The sequence below is a fragment of the Mirounga angustirostris genome, unplaced genomic scaffold, assembly GCF_029215605.1.
Source record: "Mirounga angustirostris isolate CCGP_5_RB_7025 unplaced genomic scaffold, mMirAng1.0.hap1 SCAF_8, whole genome shotgun sequence".
Taxonomy (NCBI): domain Eukaryota; kingdom Metazoa; phylum Chordata; class Mammalia; order Carnivora; family Phocidae; genus Mirounga; species Mirounga angustirostris.
This window is the reverse complement of record NW_026991716.1, coordinates 68,379,084-68,399,720: the sequence shown is the minus strand read 5'-3', so window position 1 is coordinate 68,399,720 and position 20,637 is coordinate 68,379,084. Positions and strand designations below refer to the sequence as shown.

General features: G+C 40.2%; 1 protein-coding gene across 2 annotated transcripts in view; it reads right to left on the bottom strand.

Annotated features, from left to right (window-relative positions):
- The window catches only part of SH3BGRL2 (SH3 domain binding glutamate rich protein like 2), a 59,117-nt gene that overhangs the window by 19,733 nt on the left and 18,747 nt on the right, over nucleotides 1-20,637 (bottom strand). For both annotated transcript variants that reach the window (XR_006789301.3, XM_045867141.3), the window contains exon 2: nucleotides 2,460-2,645. Coding sequence is in view for 1 of the 2 variants with exons in the window: in XM_045867141.3 (XP_045723097.1) it covers nucleotides 2,460-2,645 (186 nt within the window). In the remaining variant the exon portion in view is untranslated. The remainder of the gene's footprint in view (nucleotides 1-2,459; nucleotides 2,646-20,637) is intronic.

Below are 20,637 nucleotides of genomic sequence, written 5' to 3'. Positions count from 1 at the left end.
GGATCACCAGACATCTGAGGAAAGCCCACCACAGTTGAGAGAAAAGACCAAAATAAGTAAAGTGAAAAAAAAAAAGGCGGGGGTTGGGAATTAGTAGAACAGGGACTGGTAAGAGAAGAAAACCTCAAAGAAATCATATTTAGTATCTCCACTGAGCTAAAATCTGTACTCATCTTATAAAAGCACATTATTAAAAAGAAAAAATCAGAATGTAAGAAAGGAAGAAAAAGATTACATAAAAATTCAATGAAAAAATTCAAAGGTAAGTTGAAGAAATCTCCCAGAAAGTAGAATAAAAAGTTAAAGAAGACAATACAAAAGAAAAAGATAAGACTATTAGAAAATTGGTGTAATAAGTTCACATCTAAATTAATATGTATTCTATTTTTTTTTTAAGATTTTATTTCTTTAGGGGCACCTGGGTGGCTCAGTTGTTACATGTCTGCCTTCGGCTCAGGTCATGATCCCAGGGTCCTGGGATCGAGCCCCACATCGGGTTCCCTGCTCGGCAGGAAGCCTGCTTCTCCCTCTCCGACTCCCCCTACTTGTGTTCCCTCTCTCGCTGTGTCTTTCTGTGAAGCAAATAAATAAAATCTTTAAAAAAAAAAAAAAAAGATTTTATTTCTTTATTTGACAGAGAGAGACACAGTGAGAGAGGGAACACAAGTAGGGAGAGTGGGAGAGGGAGAAGCAGGCTCCCCGCAGAGCAGGGAGCCCGATGCGGGACTCGATCCCAGGACCCTGGGATCATGACCTGAGCCAAAGGCAGACATTTAACGACTGAGCCACCCAGGTGCCCAATATGTATTCTAGATAAAGAGAACAGAGTGAAAAAGCAGGGAGAACTTTTTCAAAGAAAATAATATAAAAACATATTTAATAATCATGCAATTCTTGGATAATAGGGACCTACTGAGCACTCAGCACAGTGAATGAAAAATAGATTACATTATGGTAATTCACCAAAAAATTTTAGGATACACATATGAATAAGAGACATTAAAAACCTGGAAAAAAGAAACTGGCAAAAACATACAAAAGATCAAGGAAAATGGCATTAGACTTCTCCATCGCAGCACTAGAAACCAGATGATAATGAAGCAAAACGATCAAAATTCTTTCCAACTTAGAATTCTATACCCAGCCGAATTACCACTCAACAAGACCAGAACAAAGAAATTCTCGTACCTGAGAAGTCTGAGGGACAGAAAACTGCTAAATTTTTGTTTTAAGTCTTCTAGCACTATCTGACTAATAGTTTTGCTTTGAACAGTACAGTTTATACACAGTTTCAACTATACCTCCTTTTGGTTTGCAGACACAAGAGTACATTTTCTAGGGTCTGTAATTGTGAATGGGATACACCTTCAGTTGCCACATACTCCCCTAATAAAATATGAGATCAACAATGTAAAATATTCCACAGTTAAAACAATAAGCTTTATTCTTAAAAAGTACTTTACAGTCACAAAATATCCTGGGAAGTAAGGCAGATATTATCATCCTTTGCTTAAAGATAAGAAAATCGATGCTTTAAGAGAGGTGACTTTACAAAGGTGTCAAAGCCAACATAAAGTGGTACAAGAACTCATATCTGAATCTAGTGCCATGTGCAGGATTCTCCTCTGACATGAATGCAAGAACTCTGTGCACAATCTTTATGGCTTTCCGTTTCAGCATCTCCTTCTCTCTTATGCACATGGAAACTGTTTCCTTTCAAGGTATCAAAAGCATTGTTATCCCTTTTCTCCACTCCAGTACAACCCAGCTATTTATTTCACCTTAAGCACTTCAGCACTATAGCCCCTTCCCCTTCTCCAGGCCATCCTTAAAGAACTGTAGTACAGGTACCAAAATAAACACACACTTAACACTTAGAGTATGACAAAGGGCAAATCCTAGCTACTCATTAGAAGTTTCTTGATTTTTTTTTTTCTTAAGCCAGTGAGAAGGAAAATAGATAATCAGACAAATGTGACTTCATCTTCTCGTATGCTACATACAGGAGGAAGGCACCTAATATATTTCAGAGGTTCATAATGATCCATCTGGCTCATTATCACAAAAGAAACAAAGTCTGGTGTATAATCAGCTATTAGTTTTTTATACTATAGAGAGGTGAAGATCCAAGAATAACTATCCCTTCCACTCTGCCCCCAAAATATATTAATCAAAAAATCTGCTTTAAAATTTAGAACACAATAAACACACACACACATACCCCTTCCCCTACCCACCACTTTCCCCAAACAAAGATACAGGAAGACTGACAGACATGTACGCACTCACATTCACACACCGTCTGTGTCGTTGTACCCACATCCCCTCTATTAAACTGTGAACCTGAGTGGCAGAGGGTAAAGAGGTCACAGTCCTCACTGAAAAAACCCAACGTCACTCTAGGTAACTGTGTTCTGAATCACCCAAAGAAATAGTGTGGTAACAATCTGGCTACTTACTCCACAGTATCGGTCACCATTAAATATCTGAGGCGGCAGAGGGTTGCCCTGAGCAGGCTTCTTTTCTGGGGGAATGTTTTTGTACATCCATTGTCTCTGTTCTTCTGACATTGTGATATCCACCTCCTCAAACTCTATCTTGTTGGCTTCCAGAAATCTAACCACATCCTGCTGCTTCTTCTTTATCTAAAGAGGGAAGACAAATAAAGAAGGAGAAATGCTCAACTGAAACAATATGTAGATATTTCCAAATTGAACTAGATTTGATTTCTCATTGTCAGAGGTCACTGATGCAAAAAAAAAAAAAAAAAAAAAAGAGAGAGAGAGAGAGAGATTTTCCAGGCACCATGCACCATTGACTACACTGGATATCCAGCAGAAGTCTAGGCAAATCCTGACATGATGATTTCTTCACCTAGACTCCCCAGAACTCCGGGGCACAAATTGGAAGGATCAGATTATGTATGGGGTGAGGGACTCAGTTCTCAGTAGGCCATATCCATTCTCCCTCCCACTTACAGAAGTTGACATTTATAGTCATGAAAGCTCCCTCTGCCAAAACCATTTGAAAACCATGTATAGCCCATCTGAGATGTCAACATTTCATTGATTCCTGGGAGCAGCAACATTTTTATTCCCTTCAGCAGTCTCTTTCAGATATTCCACAGCTGTAGCCACTGTCATGAAAGCATCCTTTCATCAATTCACAAGAGAAAAATGTTCTCTGCTTCTAAGGTGAGAGTAAACAAGCATCATCTTAGTTTGAACTCTATTTCTTAACCCTTTTTGTTCTTCTCACCTTCATGTTTCCTTCTTCAGTCACTAGGGGTCAGGTGTGCTCTTGAAGAGCTGCAAACACATCTGTACATTTTCAAAATCTTATCAATCTTATTTAAGGGTTCATATTAAATAATTCAGACAAGGTGACAATATTCAATATCTTAAACACAGCATGTAAAACATGGCTCAACAAAGTTCCTTTTTCTAAGTGATTCTGGGAAATGTACATAGAGAACAAACTTAAACGGTGAAGTAATTTTATAACTGGCAATGAAAAGAATCCTTTTGAGAGGTCAAGCCACCATTTTATAAAAATAAAGTGCTTGAAGAACAAACTTTCACATACTGACTGCCCCTACCAATTTCCTCCAACTTTCCCCCAAAAGCCTCAATGACATGTGCATCCGAGATGGAAATCCATTGCATGTCATGAGCACAGAGATTCTGATCACTGGATTGAAGTCTATGAATGACTAACAAGACTGCACAGTTAGTATGGACAGAAATGCAAAGCTAGCCAAATAGGACATCTTTACACTCAGTGATATCAGAAAACAAGGAAACTACTGTATGGTAGTTTGATGCATTATCTTGGTTTCTTGAATTAAGCTTTTTCTCATTTCCGAAAAAGTTAACCTTTTTCCCTCATTGGTACAAAATTCCGGAAATGTAGTTATATTATTCTGAAACTGTGGCTTGCAAAAAAAGTATTATTCATCCTACTTAATTTCCCTTTATAACCATATAAGGCAGATAAACAAAGTTGATGCTGAAGTCAAAAGTGGTCACCTATTTTGATCAAGGTCTTGGTATGTGTTCTTGTTAAGACAATCATGTCATTCTCCTATTTATTTAGTGGGTCCCCACTGCCCTTGGAAGACCACACACACATTTCTTAGCATAGCACAATGTCCTTCATGATCCAGTTCCTTTGACTATGAAAGCAATGTATCTGCATTTTTAAAAGTCTAGAAATTGTAAAAACAAGCGAACAAGAAGTTACCTACAATCCTCTCAAAATTTAATTAGAGGAAAGGGTTTGGATTTAACGTCCATATGTAGAACTTTACATATCCAACACATTTCAAATGTTCATGAGAGTGATCAAAAATGAAACTGACAGTCAAACCTGAGTTTTCCATATAATATATATACACATAATATCCATCCCACCTCTACATCTTCCCCAAAGTGTGAGTGCCTAAAAACTCATATGCTCTCAATACTAGGATACATCAAAGACACGTACACAACTTCTTTACTCCCCAGCCCCCTAGATCCCCCACCCCATACACACAGCATTTACTGCTGGACTATAATCCCCTACAGCTCAACTGGTCATTCCTTTCATAGGATCACACTCAACAAAAACAGCTGCATCTTGCCGCTTTCACTCAAAATATATACCCTGTGTCATTAAAAATTTTTCAAAAGCATGAATTTTAATATCTGCTTAGCAATCCATCATGTACATGTTTTTCGTTAACTACTTCTCAATTATTGGTATTTAGAATACTTGTAACTTTCACCACCAGAAGTATCATGTGGTGAACATCTTTATTTAGAAATCTTTAACTGTAACCTCAACACTATTTTAGACATAGCCCTATGAATGAAACTCAGATCAAAGGGTAGAGACATTTTTCAGGCTCCTGATGGACCCATGCTAAACTGCTTTTCAAAAAGTCCACGTCAATTTACGTTTCCATTAGCGATGTATGAAAGTATCCATGTCTCAACACCCTTCCCTCCTTACAGCCAATATTTGAAAGATGTATCACAGAATATTAAAATTCAAATGATGTGAGTGATGGATGTGTTAACTAACTGTGGTAATCATTTCACTATATATATATCATTGTGTTGTATACCTTACACTTATGCAATATTATATGTCAATTGTATCTCAATAAAACTGAGGGAGAGGGAAAGGAACAATGCTCAAGAAGCAAAGGATAGTTACTAACAAAGGTGATAACTGACAGTAGTATAAGGAGTAAAATGTAAATAATTCTATCTCTGGTTTAAAAGAGGAAAGCGGGGGAGACAGGACCAGGTTTACATTTCAAAAAGGTCACTTTAATACTGCACAACTGAAGAAAAAAAAAAGGAGTTCTGTATATACTGTTAACACTGCTATGAAAAGATCTCCAAGGTACATTAGTAAATGGGAAAAAAAAAATTAAGGAACAGAACTGTGCATAGACTAGGAACATTTCTTTAAAAATAGAGGAAATAAAGGAACACATTTGTATTTGCTTGTATTTATGTTAAAAAATGAACTCTTGAAAGTTACATAAAAAAATAACAGAAATAGCTGTCTAGGGGCTGGGGGAGTGGGAACTGGGCGACAGGGACAAAGTAGGAGCAAGAGGTTTCCCTCTCTGCATGTGTGAACTTGAAACGTTTTTGAACAGTGTGAATATGTCAATATTCAATAGATTAAATAGAGGAAAGTTATGTTGAGAAAGAGAGCTTCACACAGAAGGGAACAGGAGTATATGGCCATAGACATGTGGTGTTTTATATAAATCAGGTTTTCCAACAGGACCTGAAGCCCCAGGAGTCAGAGCATGTTGTTACTCACTGGCCTCCACGTTTACTCAAACTTGTAAGAAAAGCCAGATGATTAAAAAGAAATTTTTTCTTGGGACGCCTGGGTGGCTCAGTCGGTTGAGCGTCTGCCTTCGGCTCAGGTCATGATCCCAGGGTCCTGGGATCGAGTCCCGCATCGGGCTCCCTGCTCTGCGGGGAGCCTGCTTGTCCCTCTGCCTCTGTCTTTCATGAATAAATAAATAAAATCTTAAAAAAAAAAAAAAAAAGAAATTTTTTCTTAAAAAAGAGCTAAGGCCACAGAAAATTAACTAATACTACAGCGAATGATTTGAATAAACAAAGGGCAGAAATTTAACCCAGAGCAGGAAGTTTTCAAGTAGGTATCTGTGGCATTAGCATCAGGAAGGAAGACAAGTCACGAGCTGCCACAACCAGCTATTTTTAAGATCTGCTGGGGTGAACGTGGCCTGGAGCTGTGGGAGCCCAGGCTTACCTGGCAGGGAGACAGGCCAGCTCGGGCGGAAGGGACGGCTGGTTGGGTGGGTACCCAGGTAATAGAAAGGATTCCTATGTGGCAACAGGAAGCGGCCAAGGGCACTGCATGTGCCGGTACAAACCCAGAGTTCAAATAACAATAACATATACCACCGCTTCCTTGACACAAAGAGCTCTCTCCTCCCCACATTTCAACTATACTGAAGCAAAATGTACCCAACAGTCAATATCAAAAGACATGTGAGGAGCAAGTGGAAGAGAAGTAAACTGTGGGACAACAGTCACTGCCTTTACCCATGTCAATTCAGCCATGATGGAAGGACCTATAACTCAGGTGTTTTTTGTTTCTTTACACACCTAGAAGCCATGGCAGTTAATGCTAGTTTTTTACCCAGTAGCCAATCTCCCTTTCTTAATAACAGAAGGCTGGGTTTTGTTTGGAAAAGCGATGCGCTCTGCTACAAAACGTGTTTTACCCAGACTCCTCTGGAGCCGGGAGTCATCACATGACACGGTTCTGGCCCATAAGAGAGAAGGCAGATGTTCTCCGGAAGGCTCCCCTTAATGAATAAAAACACAAAGCCCATTATATCCTTCTCCCTCCTCTCTTGAAGAAACGCAGAAGTGGTGCCTGGAGGTGCAGAAACCATTTTGCAATTGTGAAAACAAACTCCATATGCTAAGGATGGTCAAGCAGAAAGACAGGAGCTTGGGTCCTTGATATTGTACAGCTGCCACACCAGTCTTGTGCGGCCCACTCTAAACCTTTCTGTATTAGACAAATTAACCCTTAATTGCTTAAGCCGCTCTACTGAGTTTTTCTATAGCTTTACCTGAAGAAAATTCTTAACTGCTACTTAAAATGTCTTCAGAAATACTATAGTATGATGGATTGAAAATAAAGCTATTATTGCATAGCAGAGCCTAGAAATAAAAGCTGTAAGACATAAATTTAAGTGAAATGAATATATGTCACTGAACAGATGAATTTTCATTACGACCACAAAAAAAAAAAAAAAAAAAAGCAGCAGCAGGAAAAAAAGGTGTTGGACCCAAAATAGATATCTACAAAAGCATGACAGTTGGATTTTATTATTCAAACATATACCATTACATATTATCCAAAGCAATTAAAAGGAACAGATACTCCAAAATCTCTTAGGCTAGATTATGGGAAGGCAAACTATGGCCCACAGGCTAAATCTAGCTCATAACAGTTTTTGTATAGCCCCCAGTCAAAAATGGGGTATTTTGAATTGGGGTTGAAAAAAAAATAAATAGTATTTCATGACAAGTAAAAATCATATGAAATACAAATCTCAGTGTCCGTAAATAAAGTTGTATTGGAAGACAGCTCCACCCACTCATTTCCATACTGTCCCAGGCAGAGCTGAGGGCTGCAACGGAGGCCCAGGGCGCCCAAAGCCTGAAGAAAAAGGCTGTCCTTTACAAAGTTCCAGCCCTGGGCTAGACCAAACATCTCCATTTCTGGCTCAAAGTTCAATTTGTTAATGAGGCCTTCCCTGACAACCAGGTTTTATATTTTTCCAGTGCCCCACCCCCCAACTCCCTACTTCCCTTCAAGGCTTCATTTGTCACCATAGCACTTAGCATCTGACATACTGTACGTTTTCCGTATTTATTTCTCTCTCTCCCCTAATAGAATATAAATTCCACAAGGCCAGGGATTTTGTCTCCTGTTTTGTTCACTGTTGTATCCCCAGGGCCTCGAAGCATGTCTGGCATGTGGCAAACACTCACTACCCAGTTGTTAGCGAACAGACAGGATTTTCACACATGGAAGGGCCAGGGTGACAGAAAGGCTTCATCCCGACTCTCAGTGGTGTTGGTACTCTCGTCATTTAGGATGATCTACCATGGAGAGTCCTCTCTAACCACCTTAGCTGAAGTTCTATTGTCTAAATTTATTAAAATTTTATTTGTTCATCTGTGTACTTGACTTTATGCTCATCTGTCTCCACAATGTCAGTTCTGTAAGCACAGAGACTGGCAACGCAGGAGGCCCTCAGTAAATATTAACCAAATGGATGATTAAAGAACTATCACTCCAGCGCCGAACATCAAAGATTTCCAGGTGATGTTCTAGAGATCAAACTGAGTTGGTAATTTAATTTAGGAACAAATGTAACGAAGTTTAGCCAAAAAGCAATGTAGATCAAACGCCAATATTTCTCAATTAATGCTAAAGCTGTATGATTTTAAAAAGCAGTGCGTCTAGGATGCTACATGTAACTGTAAATTGCCTAAATAATTCAGAACAGTCTGTAGACCCTGAATGTGAAAAAGGCTTTGCTTTTAACATTGACAATGATATTGAAGAAGAAAGTTGTATGTGACTATATGTTTAAATAAATGCTCTTGTCAGTTAATTTTAAAAATTGCAAGCGTATAATGTAGTATTTTGTTTGGCCCAAATGTCTTAATTAAATTGTTGATATATTTGCAAATTGATGGCAATTGAGAATGAAGCAAATATACCAGTATTTCCCTGACTCTGCTTCTAACAGCTACCTTGGGATTCTATCACCCCCATCCACTTCCCCTAATATCTCCAGAAGTTCTGAAGCAAGCTTTTTAAGGGGTCCTGCATTAATAAATGATCTGTGTTCCCCTTAAAATTCGTATGTTGAAACCTAACCCCCAAGGTGATGGTATTACAAGGTGGGGAGCCTATGGAAGGTGATTAGTTTAGGAGGACAGAACCCTCATGAATGGGATTAGTGTCCTTATGAAAGAGACCCAATAATATCCCTACCCCTTTCCACCATGTGAGGACACAGCAAGGAATCTGCAGTCTGCAACCAGCAGAGGGCTTTTACCAGATCCCAACCATGCTGGCACCCTGATCTTGAACATCCAGCCTTCAGAACTGTGAGAAATAAATTTATACTGTTTATAAGCTACCCAATTTTGTTATCGCAGCCCAAACAAAGACAATGAACGTTTACCCTTTCAACTCCAAACCCCTGCAAGACAAGACCCAGCCCCACTGAGGACCCCAAGGCCTGCACCCAAGCCCTGGTGACCCACCCCCACAGGCGCCCAGGCGATAAACTGCCTGGGCTGGTGCTGCTGAATCTGCTGACCTGGCATGAACACTCAATGACCCATGAAAATCATAGTGAAGATGTCTGTAGCTCTTTCACTAGCAACCTCCTGGCTCCAGGAGTCCCTCAGGATTGGATCAGAGGACAGGCTAAATAAATTACATTGTACTTGAGTCAGATTTACCCCTACTCGGTGGCACTTTTAAGTAAACTTGCACTCCTCCACTCTCTCTTCTCCTCTGATTAGTTCTTTCCCAGAGGCTGACGGTTAATTTAGGTAATGAAGTAGCCCCTGCTAGAATCCTTCCATAGGCTTCTAGACATGTCTAATTATGTTTGAATTCTGGGGTATACACAGCTGATGCTGCACCTTTGGACCTTGGGAGTGAATAGCAAATAAAAAGAAATAATCAATTTGAAGAAGATAGGTTTTTTTTTTTTTAAGATTTTATTTATTTATTTGACAGAGAGAGAGACAGCGAGAGAGGGAACACAAGCAGGGAGAGTGGGAGAGGGAGAAGCAGGCTTCCCGCCAAGCAGGGAGCTGTATTCGGGGCTTGATCCCAGGACTCCGGGATCATGACCTGAGCCGAAGGCAGATGCTTAACGACTGAGCCACCCAGCACCCTGATAGTTGTTGTTGTTTTTTTTTAATTGAGATTTGTTTTAAATTGAGATTTAATGTGCGTAATTGTGGGAAAGCAAGTTTAAAGACAAAGTACAAATGGAAGACAACAAGCAAAACTGGGGGGAGGATGGGGAGTGTGTACTTTTGAGTTAGACTCTCCACAGTTTAATCCTGGCCCTGTCAGTTGGGTAGCCTTGGGGAAATTACAAAGCTTCTAATCTGTGAAATGGACCCAATTTTTTTTTCCCATAGATTCAATGAGAGGATTAAATACAAAAAGAGCTAAGCAATACCAGGCACTTGCTCAATTGTTTCATTCAATTCAAACACATGAGCTTTTTTTTCTTTGCCCTAGATGGGGCCCTCTGCAAAAAATATAAAGTGACTTTTGGGTACTTTCAAAGGCTTTAGGTATTCGATGTAACAGTTCTTTATTTCACTTACTTTCACACTTCAGATACACAGTTTTCTTTTTTCTGACTTGAGGTAATGTAGGACTGATTAGGACCTTTTATGCATCTCTCATGGAAAAAGTCAAAGGCAGAGGAAAGAAAACAGAAAGTAAAAATTTACTTATAATGGAGGGGCTGGACTGAACTAAGGAGAAGGAGAGGGCCCTAAGACAACTCCTTTCCACCACAGAGGGAGGAAAGGACTCAGGATCTTTCCCTTGTCAAAGACCCTAGGAACTTCCCAGCAAGTGAACAGAGTATCTCAAAGATACAAAATTTCATGGCAAACTCTTTAACTAAGACCTCACTGTTGGACTCACTAGGCATTATACTGACATAAAGAGGAGGCAGATGGCTGAAAGTATGTGGCAGACGCTATACTAGTTACCCCTCCTGTGTGAAGGCTGAAAAACCAAAGTTCCCAGTTTGGTCAGGTACCCTTGCAGCTGGGCAGCCCTGTGACCCAGCTCTGGCCCCTGAGGTGTGAGCCCACATCTGCTGAGTGGAGCTTCTGGACAAGGCTTTGCTCTCTTGATCAAGCACATGGAATCAGATGCTAGGCCCTTTGTCCCTGCCCTTTGTCCTCCTTTCTGCTTGGAACCTCAGTGTGAGGGCTAGAGGTATGGAGGCAGCTTTTCTACCCTGAGCCAGTAAGCATCAGGAAAAGGCCAAGAGAATCCTCAAAACACAGGCGCTGAACAAATCAGCCTGCAGACTTACGGAGAGGCCAAAACTTCTGTTCTTTTAAGCTCACATTAGCCAGGTTCTCCCTTGCCGCAGGTGAACACATTCCTAACTAGAACACTCACCAATATGTTTCATTGTTGGGGAGTAGGGCAGGGTGGAGAATAAACCCCAACAAGCCATCTGCTAACTGTCAACGTTCTAGCACTGTGTAACTAAACATGAGGTTACATGTAAAGGACTGTGTGTCTGGTGTCTGTTGCAGGTTATCTTACTGGAAAGCAAATACCAGGTTACCAAGTCAAAGATAACAATGAGAGAGGCTGTCTGGCAAGAGATTGAAACTTGAGTTTTAAGGAATCAGAGTGTCAGAAAGAGATGGATTATGAAATACTGGACAATTCTTGAAACAGCCAGTATTATATGGTATAAATTAAAGCAATAAAATTTTAATGATGGAAAAAATTGTGCTTTTACATCTGTGTATTATTAGTACAGTCCCTGCTACTTAACAGGCACTCAGTATGTTTATGTTAACCACATAAACATTACTGAGTTTGAATACATACTTTTAATGTTTTCTTTTGAATCAGTCCACATTTTTGGTCCTGTTTTCTTAAACAATTTGCATTGGTTTCTTTTTTCCATTTTTGTAAGTCATCTTTGCAATTTAATAATTTTTTATTTAAAAAAAAACACCATCATCTCATCATCCCTGAAGCAATTGTTTTTTATACTCTCTTCCAAGGACACAAGACTTAGAAACAAACTTTATATAGTTGCCATAACATACACACTTGGGTTAGGATATTTCAGTTGCATTACAAGTATTTTGTTTTTATAATCTTCAGAGTTATCTTATTGCATGCATAAATTCTATTAAGTACTTACTTTAATGTTTAGAACATTATCATACCATTAGAAATTTAAGTATGTTCTAAGGATTTTTTTTTTTTTATTAAAGAAGAAAACTGTTCCAAAGTGCTGACTTTTTTCATGATGACAAGTGTATCAGTAGTAAGCTACCTAACATATTAACATACACCGGACTCTCTCTTACACATACACACACCCTCTTCTTTCTTGACTCAACCATTCAAGGTAAATATGATACTTTATCAAGTAACTATTTTACAGAATGGATTTTAGGAAATGTTTGATATTATTATTTTATTATTGAAAACAATGCTTGTCATCTATAAAACTGTCAGTATAAAAACCCAGAAATATAACTTTCTAACTTAAAAATCTTTCAAATGGAAAATTTCACAGAGTTTTTAAAATTTTCAGTGTAAAAATGTAAAATCCTTCAACTGGTTTTCAGAACAACTCACTGACATCAGGGAAGACAGTATAATTTTAGCTATCAAATTTTAACAGCTTTTGCATGACTAATGAATGGAATCAGAAAAGTGATTACCACTGTTCTTTAATTATAATGATGTTAATCCTCATCTAAATCTATGTATTCTTGGGGAGTTACCTTTTGATCAATGACAACTGTTAAAGCTGACCTGCAAATTGTAGTATTGTTAGCTCACACTGTTCTCGCTAAGAAAAACTGTTTTTGATGAGAGAAAATTTTTATCATTAAAAAGTAAAATCAACAATATTGTTTGAACTGTATCCCATGACTTTTATTGCTATTTTGTGGACATTTTATGATGCACATCTTTTATTAGTATAGGTAGTATATACACAGCATTTATTTAAAACACACATGTATTAGGGATAATTATTATTAGGGTATGTGATCAAAAACTCCAGAAATGACTACACTAAAAAAGCCGTGAGGACCAGAGGAAACACGTGTGGGCATGCACACAAGATTATAACACATAAGTCTTTATAATGCTGGAGTCTAAGTAACTTCTAAGCCAGAAGGCAAATCTCTGCTCCAAATATGAGAAACATTAAATTCTATTATTCTAATCTTTCAGTGCCATTTTTCTTATACTAGGTTTTAAAAAAAGTTAAGTTTGCAAATTCCTATTTTTCAAAACCAGCAAAAATGGAGGGAATAAAATCCCAGCATATTTTCTAAAAGTATGGCTTAAATCTTGATATCCTTTGCCTAGAAGTATTCTAGCAGGCCTGGGAGTGGAAAAGTTACCACCAGACTGATAAAGAAATCCCAAAAATCTAATCTGAGCTTCACTGTAAATATAGTAGCATGTTATACTGCTAATATATTTTCTATGGGTTAACTTAAATGAAACATGGTACTAAATCTAGAGTCAGAAAAGGCAGGAATATTAGCACACACAGCGCTTGAATCTGGCAAAATAGAGACATCTTAACGTCTGGGCAATATCCTTTATAATCTGTTTTCTCTTCATAGTAGTACTTTTGCCCTTGAAGACATCACCTACTTCCACAACTTCAACTATCACCTCTATGAAAACATACCTAAAGTTTGCATTTCAAAATTGGCCTCTTTCACAGGGTCAATCTCACGGTTCCAAAGCCTTTCGGGAAATTTATGCTTAAATGTCCCAACATCACCTCAAACTTGACAGCTAAAACAAAACAACAAAAACAATGCTGTCACAAATTCAACCCACCAATCCACCTCCCTCCCCTAACGTTCCTGTTTGTATTAACAAAACACAACTTTATTGATGACTCAGTATGACAAGAGAACTGCCTACAAGTCCAAAACTTAACATTGTTACAAAAATACCCTACCTAAATGAAAACCACACACTCTGTGATTAAACCTGATGAAGGGAGCCTCTTGTGCTCAGTTTGGTAGCACTAAAAACAGAGGTAGTGTAAAGAATAAAGAAGGTGGGGAGGTAAGTCTGACCACAGCAAGCTGGGCCCTGAGGTCTGTGCGGGGCCCAGGTTCATCTGGCACTTTGTTCATGATGGTTAGAATACTGAGATAATGATGCCAAGGGCAGTGCCCTGATCCTCATATGGGCCACGTAGCTCTGAGTCATGTTCTAGTCCTGCGCAGGCAGAAAGGGAAGGATCCACCCTGGACAAGTTCCTTATTCTGTCAAAGCCTCAGTTTCCCCATCTGTGAAATGCAGATCATAATTCAGCTCAGAGGGCAGCGATGAAAATTAAATGACATAACGCTCCCAGAGTTGTATCTGGCCCAATGAAAGAACTCAATACACGTTTACTATTATTATAATTTTTATTTTTTTAAGATTTTATTTATTTGACAGAGAGAGACAGAGTGCACAAGCAGAGGGAGTGGCAGGCAAGGAAGAGGGAGAAGCAGGCTCCCCACTGAGCAGGGAGCCCGATGCCGGGCTCGATCCCAGGACCCCGGAATCATCACCTGAGCCAAAGGCAGACGCTTAACTGACTGAGCCACCCAGGTGCCCCCTTATTATTTTTATTCTAAGGCCACAAACCTCATCCTCTATTCTGTTCTTTAGCAAGCGTATTCTGCTGGTCACTGGGGATACCTGGACCCAGTACAACTCTGCAGTCACCTGGCTTCTCTTTCTCCATTCATTCCTTGATTCACTCATTTGTTCGTTCCGCGAGGATATTTTGAAGATCTCCCAGGTGTCAGGCACTGTACCAGGCACAGGGGTAAACATTTGCCTCTGCCTTACTTCAGCTCATTTCCCAAGTGAGCTGTGAGTTACAGGGGGCCAATATTCAAGCACTGACAGTGCCCGAACTTTAATACTTGATTTAAACGCAGGATCCACTCTTTGGGATTGTACATTTTAGTAAGAACGGGTTTCCCTTTAAATACGAATACTTTCTCCCTCCAGGGGTTACTTTCCACCCAGGCTCATGCTCACACACATGCTCCTGTCCTCACCCAGGCAGGCAGCAGGCTGAAGCAGCCTGAGACGGAGGAGCAGAGCGGAGCAGAGCTCCCTGCAGGGGTTGTTGAGAGCAGAACGGAGTTCAACAAACAGGCGCTAGTCGTTGCTGTGTGTTCACAAGAATAACCTTTTGACTTTCCCATCTCTGCTGCACGCAGGAACTGAGAAAAGGAATGCGAAAGTTAAAACTAGAAAGTGGAACAGGGAGAACAAAAGGTATCAGTCAAGGAAAGAGGAATTAAATGTCCTCACGCTTTGCCCTTGGACTTAAAGTCAGTACTGGTGTATTTATTTTAACACTGAGAGCCAATGTCAATTTAAACACCTTTTTTATTGTGAGTCACAGCTGTCTCTCGTTTGGAATTACAGATTAAGACCAAGAAGGTTTATATGTAATTAAGCCCAATCACTTCATTTAGCTCCCTAACTGAAACTTAGGCGGGTGTCAGAGTTTATGGTCTATTGTTCTTGAGTTTAAGAAATAATTCAGAACGGATCAGAGAGAGGTTGCTACTGCCCAGCCACTGGCCAAACAATTCCTCCCATGAACTCAGATCTAACCACCATTAATGAAAATGTTACCTGTATGTCTTTCCTGACTAGGAACAAATATTTTTAGAACAGTTTAGTCAACTCCTTTCACATTCCAGATCATAGGTTAGTGAGACACTATTTGCTTCTAATTCTTGGCATAATTTTAAAAGATAACTAAGTAGGACAATACCAGAACTGAATTAAAATTAAAAAGACAAAGGAGTCTCTAAAATCTGCCACCTCGAGCTTAGTAACTTTAGTTTTCAAAACCACACTTACATGTTTAATCCTACATAATTCCTTGTTCATGTTAAAAACTAAGCCAGTGTGTCTCCCAGCAGCCCCCTTTCTCCATAACTGCTTCATCAGGAGCTCTAACAGCCAGATCTTCCTCCAGTTTCCTAGTAATCATGAGGTCATCTCCTCCTTTCTTTCCTTTAGCTGTCAAGTCCTGAAACTTCTGCCCCTCCTATCTTGCCCATTTCTCCCCATTTCTAAAGTCCCTATTCTGCTGCTGGCCATACCTCCCAGAAATTTACTGTCCTACCCACTCCCTTCTAAGGTGGACAAGAATGTTCTTCTCAAGCACATCATCACTATCTTTTCAGAATTTTACAGTTCCTCCTTGACTCTTAATAAACATTGTAGAAAGACGGGTACACGGTCTCATGTTCTTCGATTTCTGGAATCCTGGAATCCTGACGTATACTGGATCACATACACCGCCATCCAGCCACAGGACCTCAGCCCACACCCTAGGCCCACTGACAACTGAATGCGGCTTGAAATCTCTTCTCTCAACAAAACACTCCATCATCTCTTTTCTCTAAATTATGCAAATTGACCTTGTTTGGCAAGACTTCTACACACACCACAGTCCAAACATCTTGCTTACATCTTTATTTTCTACCTTCTCAGACACTTTATGCTTTTTGTAGGAGCTACACAATATTAGTACATATTAATGTCACTTAGGGTTCTAGATGTGTGTGGCACATCTCCCAAGAGAATTCTCCAGATAGTATATACTCAGATGTCATCCAATATGTTGTCTCTGGGGCTTGTCAGAAAAAACAGATTCTAGGGGGAGGAATGAGTGCTTAAGATTTACTCACATATGGGGTGCCTGGGTGGCTCAGTCGGTTAAGCGTCTGCCTTCTGCTCAGGTCATGGTCCCAGGGTCCTGGGATTGAGCACCACATCAGGTTCCCTGCTCAGCAGGGAGTCTGCTTCTCCCTCTCCCTGCCCCTCCTCCCTTGTGTGTGTGCATGCGTGTGTGTGTGCACTCTCTAATAAAATCTTTTTTAAAAAATTTACTCATGTATCAGAAAATCAGAAAATTCAGAAGATCTTAGTAATGGTACCACCACCCATTTACCTGTCCAACACAGAAACCTGGAGTTCATCTTTGACTCTCCCTGATGATGCAATTAATCAAGTCATGGCCTTTCTGCTTTCAAAATTTTTCTTGAACCCATCCACATTTCTCCATTTTCACTCCCATTAACCCATGCCAAGCCATTGTCTCATCTACAGTTTCCTGTGTCTTCTTTATTTTTATTTATTTATTTATTTTGACAGAGAGAGACACAGCAAGAGAGGGAACACAAGCAGGGGGAGTGGGAGAGGGAGCAGCAGGCTTCCCGCTGAGCAGGGAGCCCGATGTGGGGCTCGATCCCAGGACCCTGGGACCATGACCTGAGCTGAAGGCAGACCCTTAATGACTGAACCACCCAGGTGCCCCTCCTGTGTCTTCTAACCAGATTCCCTCAAACTACTTTTCACAGAGAAGCTAAAATATTTTTATTAAAGCATAAACCTAACGGCTTCATATGGCTGTTTAAAAACCTCTCAGTAACTTCCAATTATTCTTGAGATGAAAGAAAAAATCCATGCCCAGCCTCATGCCCCTCCCCTACTCCCCCTGCAGCAATGGCTCTCCACCCAGAGGTACATCTGGATCACCTAGAAGGCTAATCGAAGCAGACTGGGGAAAGGAGGTCAACCCCAAAGTTCCTCACTCAGTAAGGCCTGGGTGGGGCTCAAGAATTTGCATTATGTAGCCATAGAATTGAGCATTATTTGGCCATAAATATGAATGAAGTACTGATACATGCCACAACATGGTCGAACCTTGAAAACATGTTCAGTGAAAGAAGCTAGTCGTAAAGGACCATATACCACATGATTCACTTTATATAAAATGTCCAGAATAGGCCAGTCTATAGACAGAAAGTACTCCAGCCTAGTGCTGGAGTGAGGAGGATGGGGGCTGTGGTAGAATGGCTAATTTATGTGTGGGATTGGCATCTGAGGTCCCAACTTCTTCATGCCATCTCCCACCTCTCTTTTCCCTACATTTACTTTCTCCCCACAGCTACCGAACCTTGTTTCCCTCACGGGGAATGCCCTCTTGCCTTTTCAACATTTAAGTCCCACTCTTCCTACAAGGCCCAACTTAGAGCCCACTGCTCACAGTCTCATCCCATCCAGAATATTCTCCACTTCCTCTGAACTTGCAGAGAACACACTACTCAAATTCCTATTGTGTCTAAGAGTGAGTGGGTTTTGTCTAGTCAAGTAGACAAGACTTTTAGACAGAATTTTAAATTCTGGAGGGCAGGGAACATACGCTATACCTCTTTGACGTTAAAGGACCTTGCACACTACGTCAGCAAATGATGAAGTTGCAGAAACAATGAATTTGTGAAATTGCCGATGCCTGGACCACGATCCTGATATCAGTCAGTTGCCCTACAATTATTCAATGGCCTGTCAATCTAGTCTCTTGACAAAATGGTAAAACTGAGACACAGAGAGGTCAATTAAGTAACTTGCCCCCAGTAATTCACTATGGAAGCAGCACAAGTCAGGGTTGGAACTGAGATTTCCGAACAAGCAGCCTCCCACCCACTTCTCTGCTCTGCTAAATGACTGACGTTTAGGAGTTGGGAAACCAAGAACTCTTGTCCCATTATATCATCCCGAGTGAAATTACAAAGCCTTAAGCTCCACATATTATTTCAAGCAATTAGTTTTAAGGTATTAGAAAGGAAACAGCTAAAATTCAAGAATTAAGCATACCAAGAAGCATGACACAATCATGAGCCAGAGCTACAGAAATAGAAGGGAGAAAAAAAAAAAACCCCAGAAACACTTCAGATATTGAAATTATCAGATATAGATTATAAAATAAATATGTTTATTAAGTCCAATGAAAGAAAAGTAAGTGGCAGATGGGAGTCTCAGCAAACTAAGTCTCCAAACCTTCTAGAGAAGACATGAGCACAGGCCTGTGGCCACTGGCTAAGCAGTCAGCTTCCATAAGCTCACATCAGTGCTGTCCACCGTCCAAGTAAGACCCCATATGACAAACACAGGGGCATCAACACCAGCATAAACCCACAAAGGGCACAGACCTTTTCCACTTAGAGAAGATGCAAAGGGACCGAACCGTACTCTCCTTCATTTCTTTCTTTCAGGTACAGGCATAGGCCCTGCCAGATAATAACAAAAGTTACTTTGTGCCCAAGACGTTGAAGTGTTTACAAATCCCGAAAGGAAATGACACCCAAAATCTGACACACAAGGTTTAACATGTATAAATTAAAGTTTCAAATGGGCAATGAACCAGTTCAAAATTATGGTTCAAGGGCAAGTAATTAGAAAAGGTTTCTAACTGGAGATAAACAGATAACTGAAAGACAAAAACTATAGAGACAGCCTAAATGACATTAACATTCCCTTCTAAAAGTTACTCCCATCTCAAAAATATCCACTGGACCTCCTCTTCCTACTTCTCGGTCCATTCTGTTCTACTTGGAGGCTTTCCTGGCCTTCATTCATTCATCGTGAAAAGATTTGAGAATGAGGTCTAAGGTGTGTCAGGCTCCCTGCAAGGTCTCACAAACCAGTCTGCCTTCACATTCCATCTGAACCATACCTAGCCCATCCTACTTCCCCACCATCACACTAAATTCAGTCTGGTCACAGCGTTAGTGCTTCTCCCCCAGTATCAGTGGTAAAGGATCAGTTTGCTATTGTTCTCATTTTAATGTTCCAATCTGTCATAGACTGATACTTGCAGAAAATAAATTTCTAGAAAAACAAAATAACAAAAACATACAAAAGAGAAGCCTGGGGGCGCCTGGCTGCCTCAGTCAGTAGAGCATGCGACTCTTGATCTCGGGGTCATGAGTTGAAGCCCCACGCTGGGCAGAGTTTACTTTAAAAGAAGAAAAAAGAGAGACAGAAAAGCCTAAAGTTTTTATTATTCTAGCAAAAAAAAACTAAACTCATAAAATTACTCTGTAAACTTGCTATAAAAGTTTCTAAATGTTTACCTTCAATTGCAGTGCTAATACCAGCAACAAAGTTTGGCCCGCAAGTCATACTCTAAGTAGCTCTACTCCAAGACTGACATTGGTACAAACTGACTGGGTCTTTACATAAATGGTTCCTGCCACCTAAAACCATCCCCATACTATCCACACTTCCTAAACAAGTTCTATTTATTCTTCACAGCTTAGCCCCAAATCCACACTGTGCTCAACTATGCCTACCCAGTGGTTCTCAACTGGGAACAATTTTATCCCCCATCAGGGACATTCGTTAATGTCTGTAGACATTTTTGGTTCTCACAACTAGGTGGTACTACTGGCATTTAGTGGGCAGTGGCCAGAGATGCTCTTAAACATCCTACGATGCACAGGAAAGCCGTCCACAACAAAGTCAATAGTACCAAGGTCGAGAAAGCCTGACTTACACCAACCACTGCCTTCCCAGATCATCTCCTTCACCAAACTCCCGTTATACTCCTAGTCACTGCCAACCCAACACAGAATGACACACAGCCTGGCCTGGTTTCATAACAGTTGCATGGATCTGCGATGTTCCCCAACTCAACCATAATTTCTCTGAAGGATGAAGACCATGAGAGAGCATCATGTCGGTATCCCCAATGGGATTCAGTAGGGTAGCTTTCATCACATATACCTGTCAGCTAATTTGTCTCCTTTCCCACCTGCTTGATGCAATGTAAACAGCTCTAATTTCGCCATCAACACCTGTATTAAACTACTTTTCATTTGCATTTAAAAAAACAAAACAAAACAGAAGCACCTGGCTGGTTCAGTCAATACAGCATATGACTCTTGATCTCAGGGTCATGAGTTCAAGCCC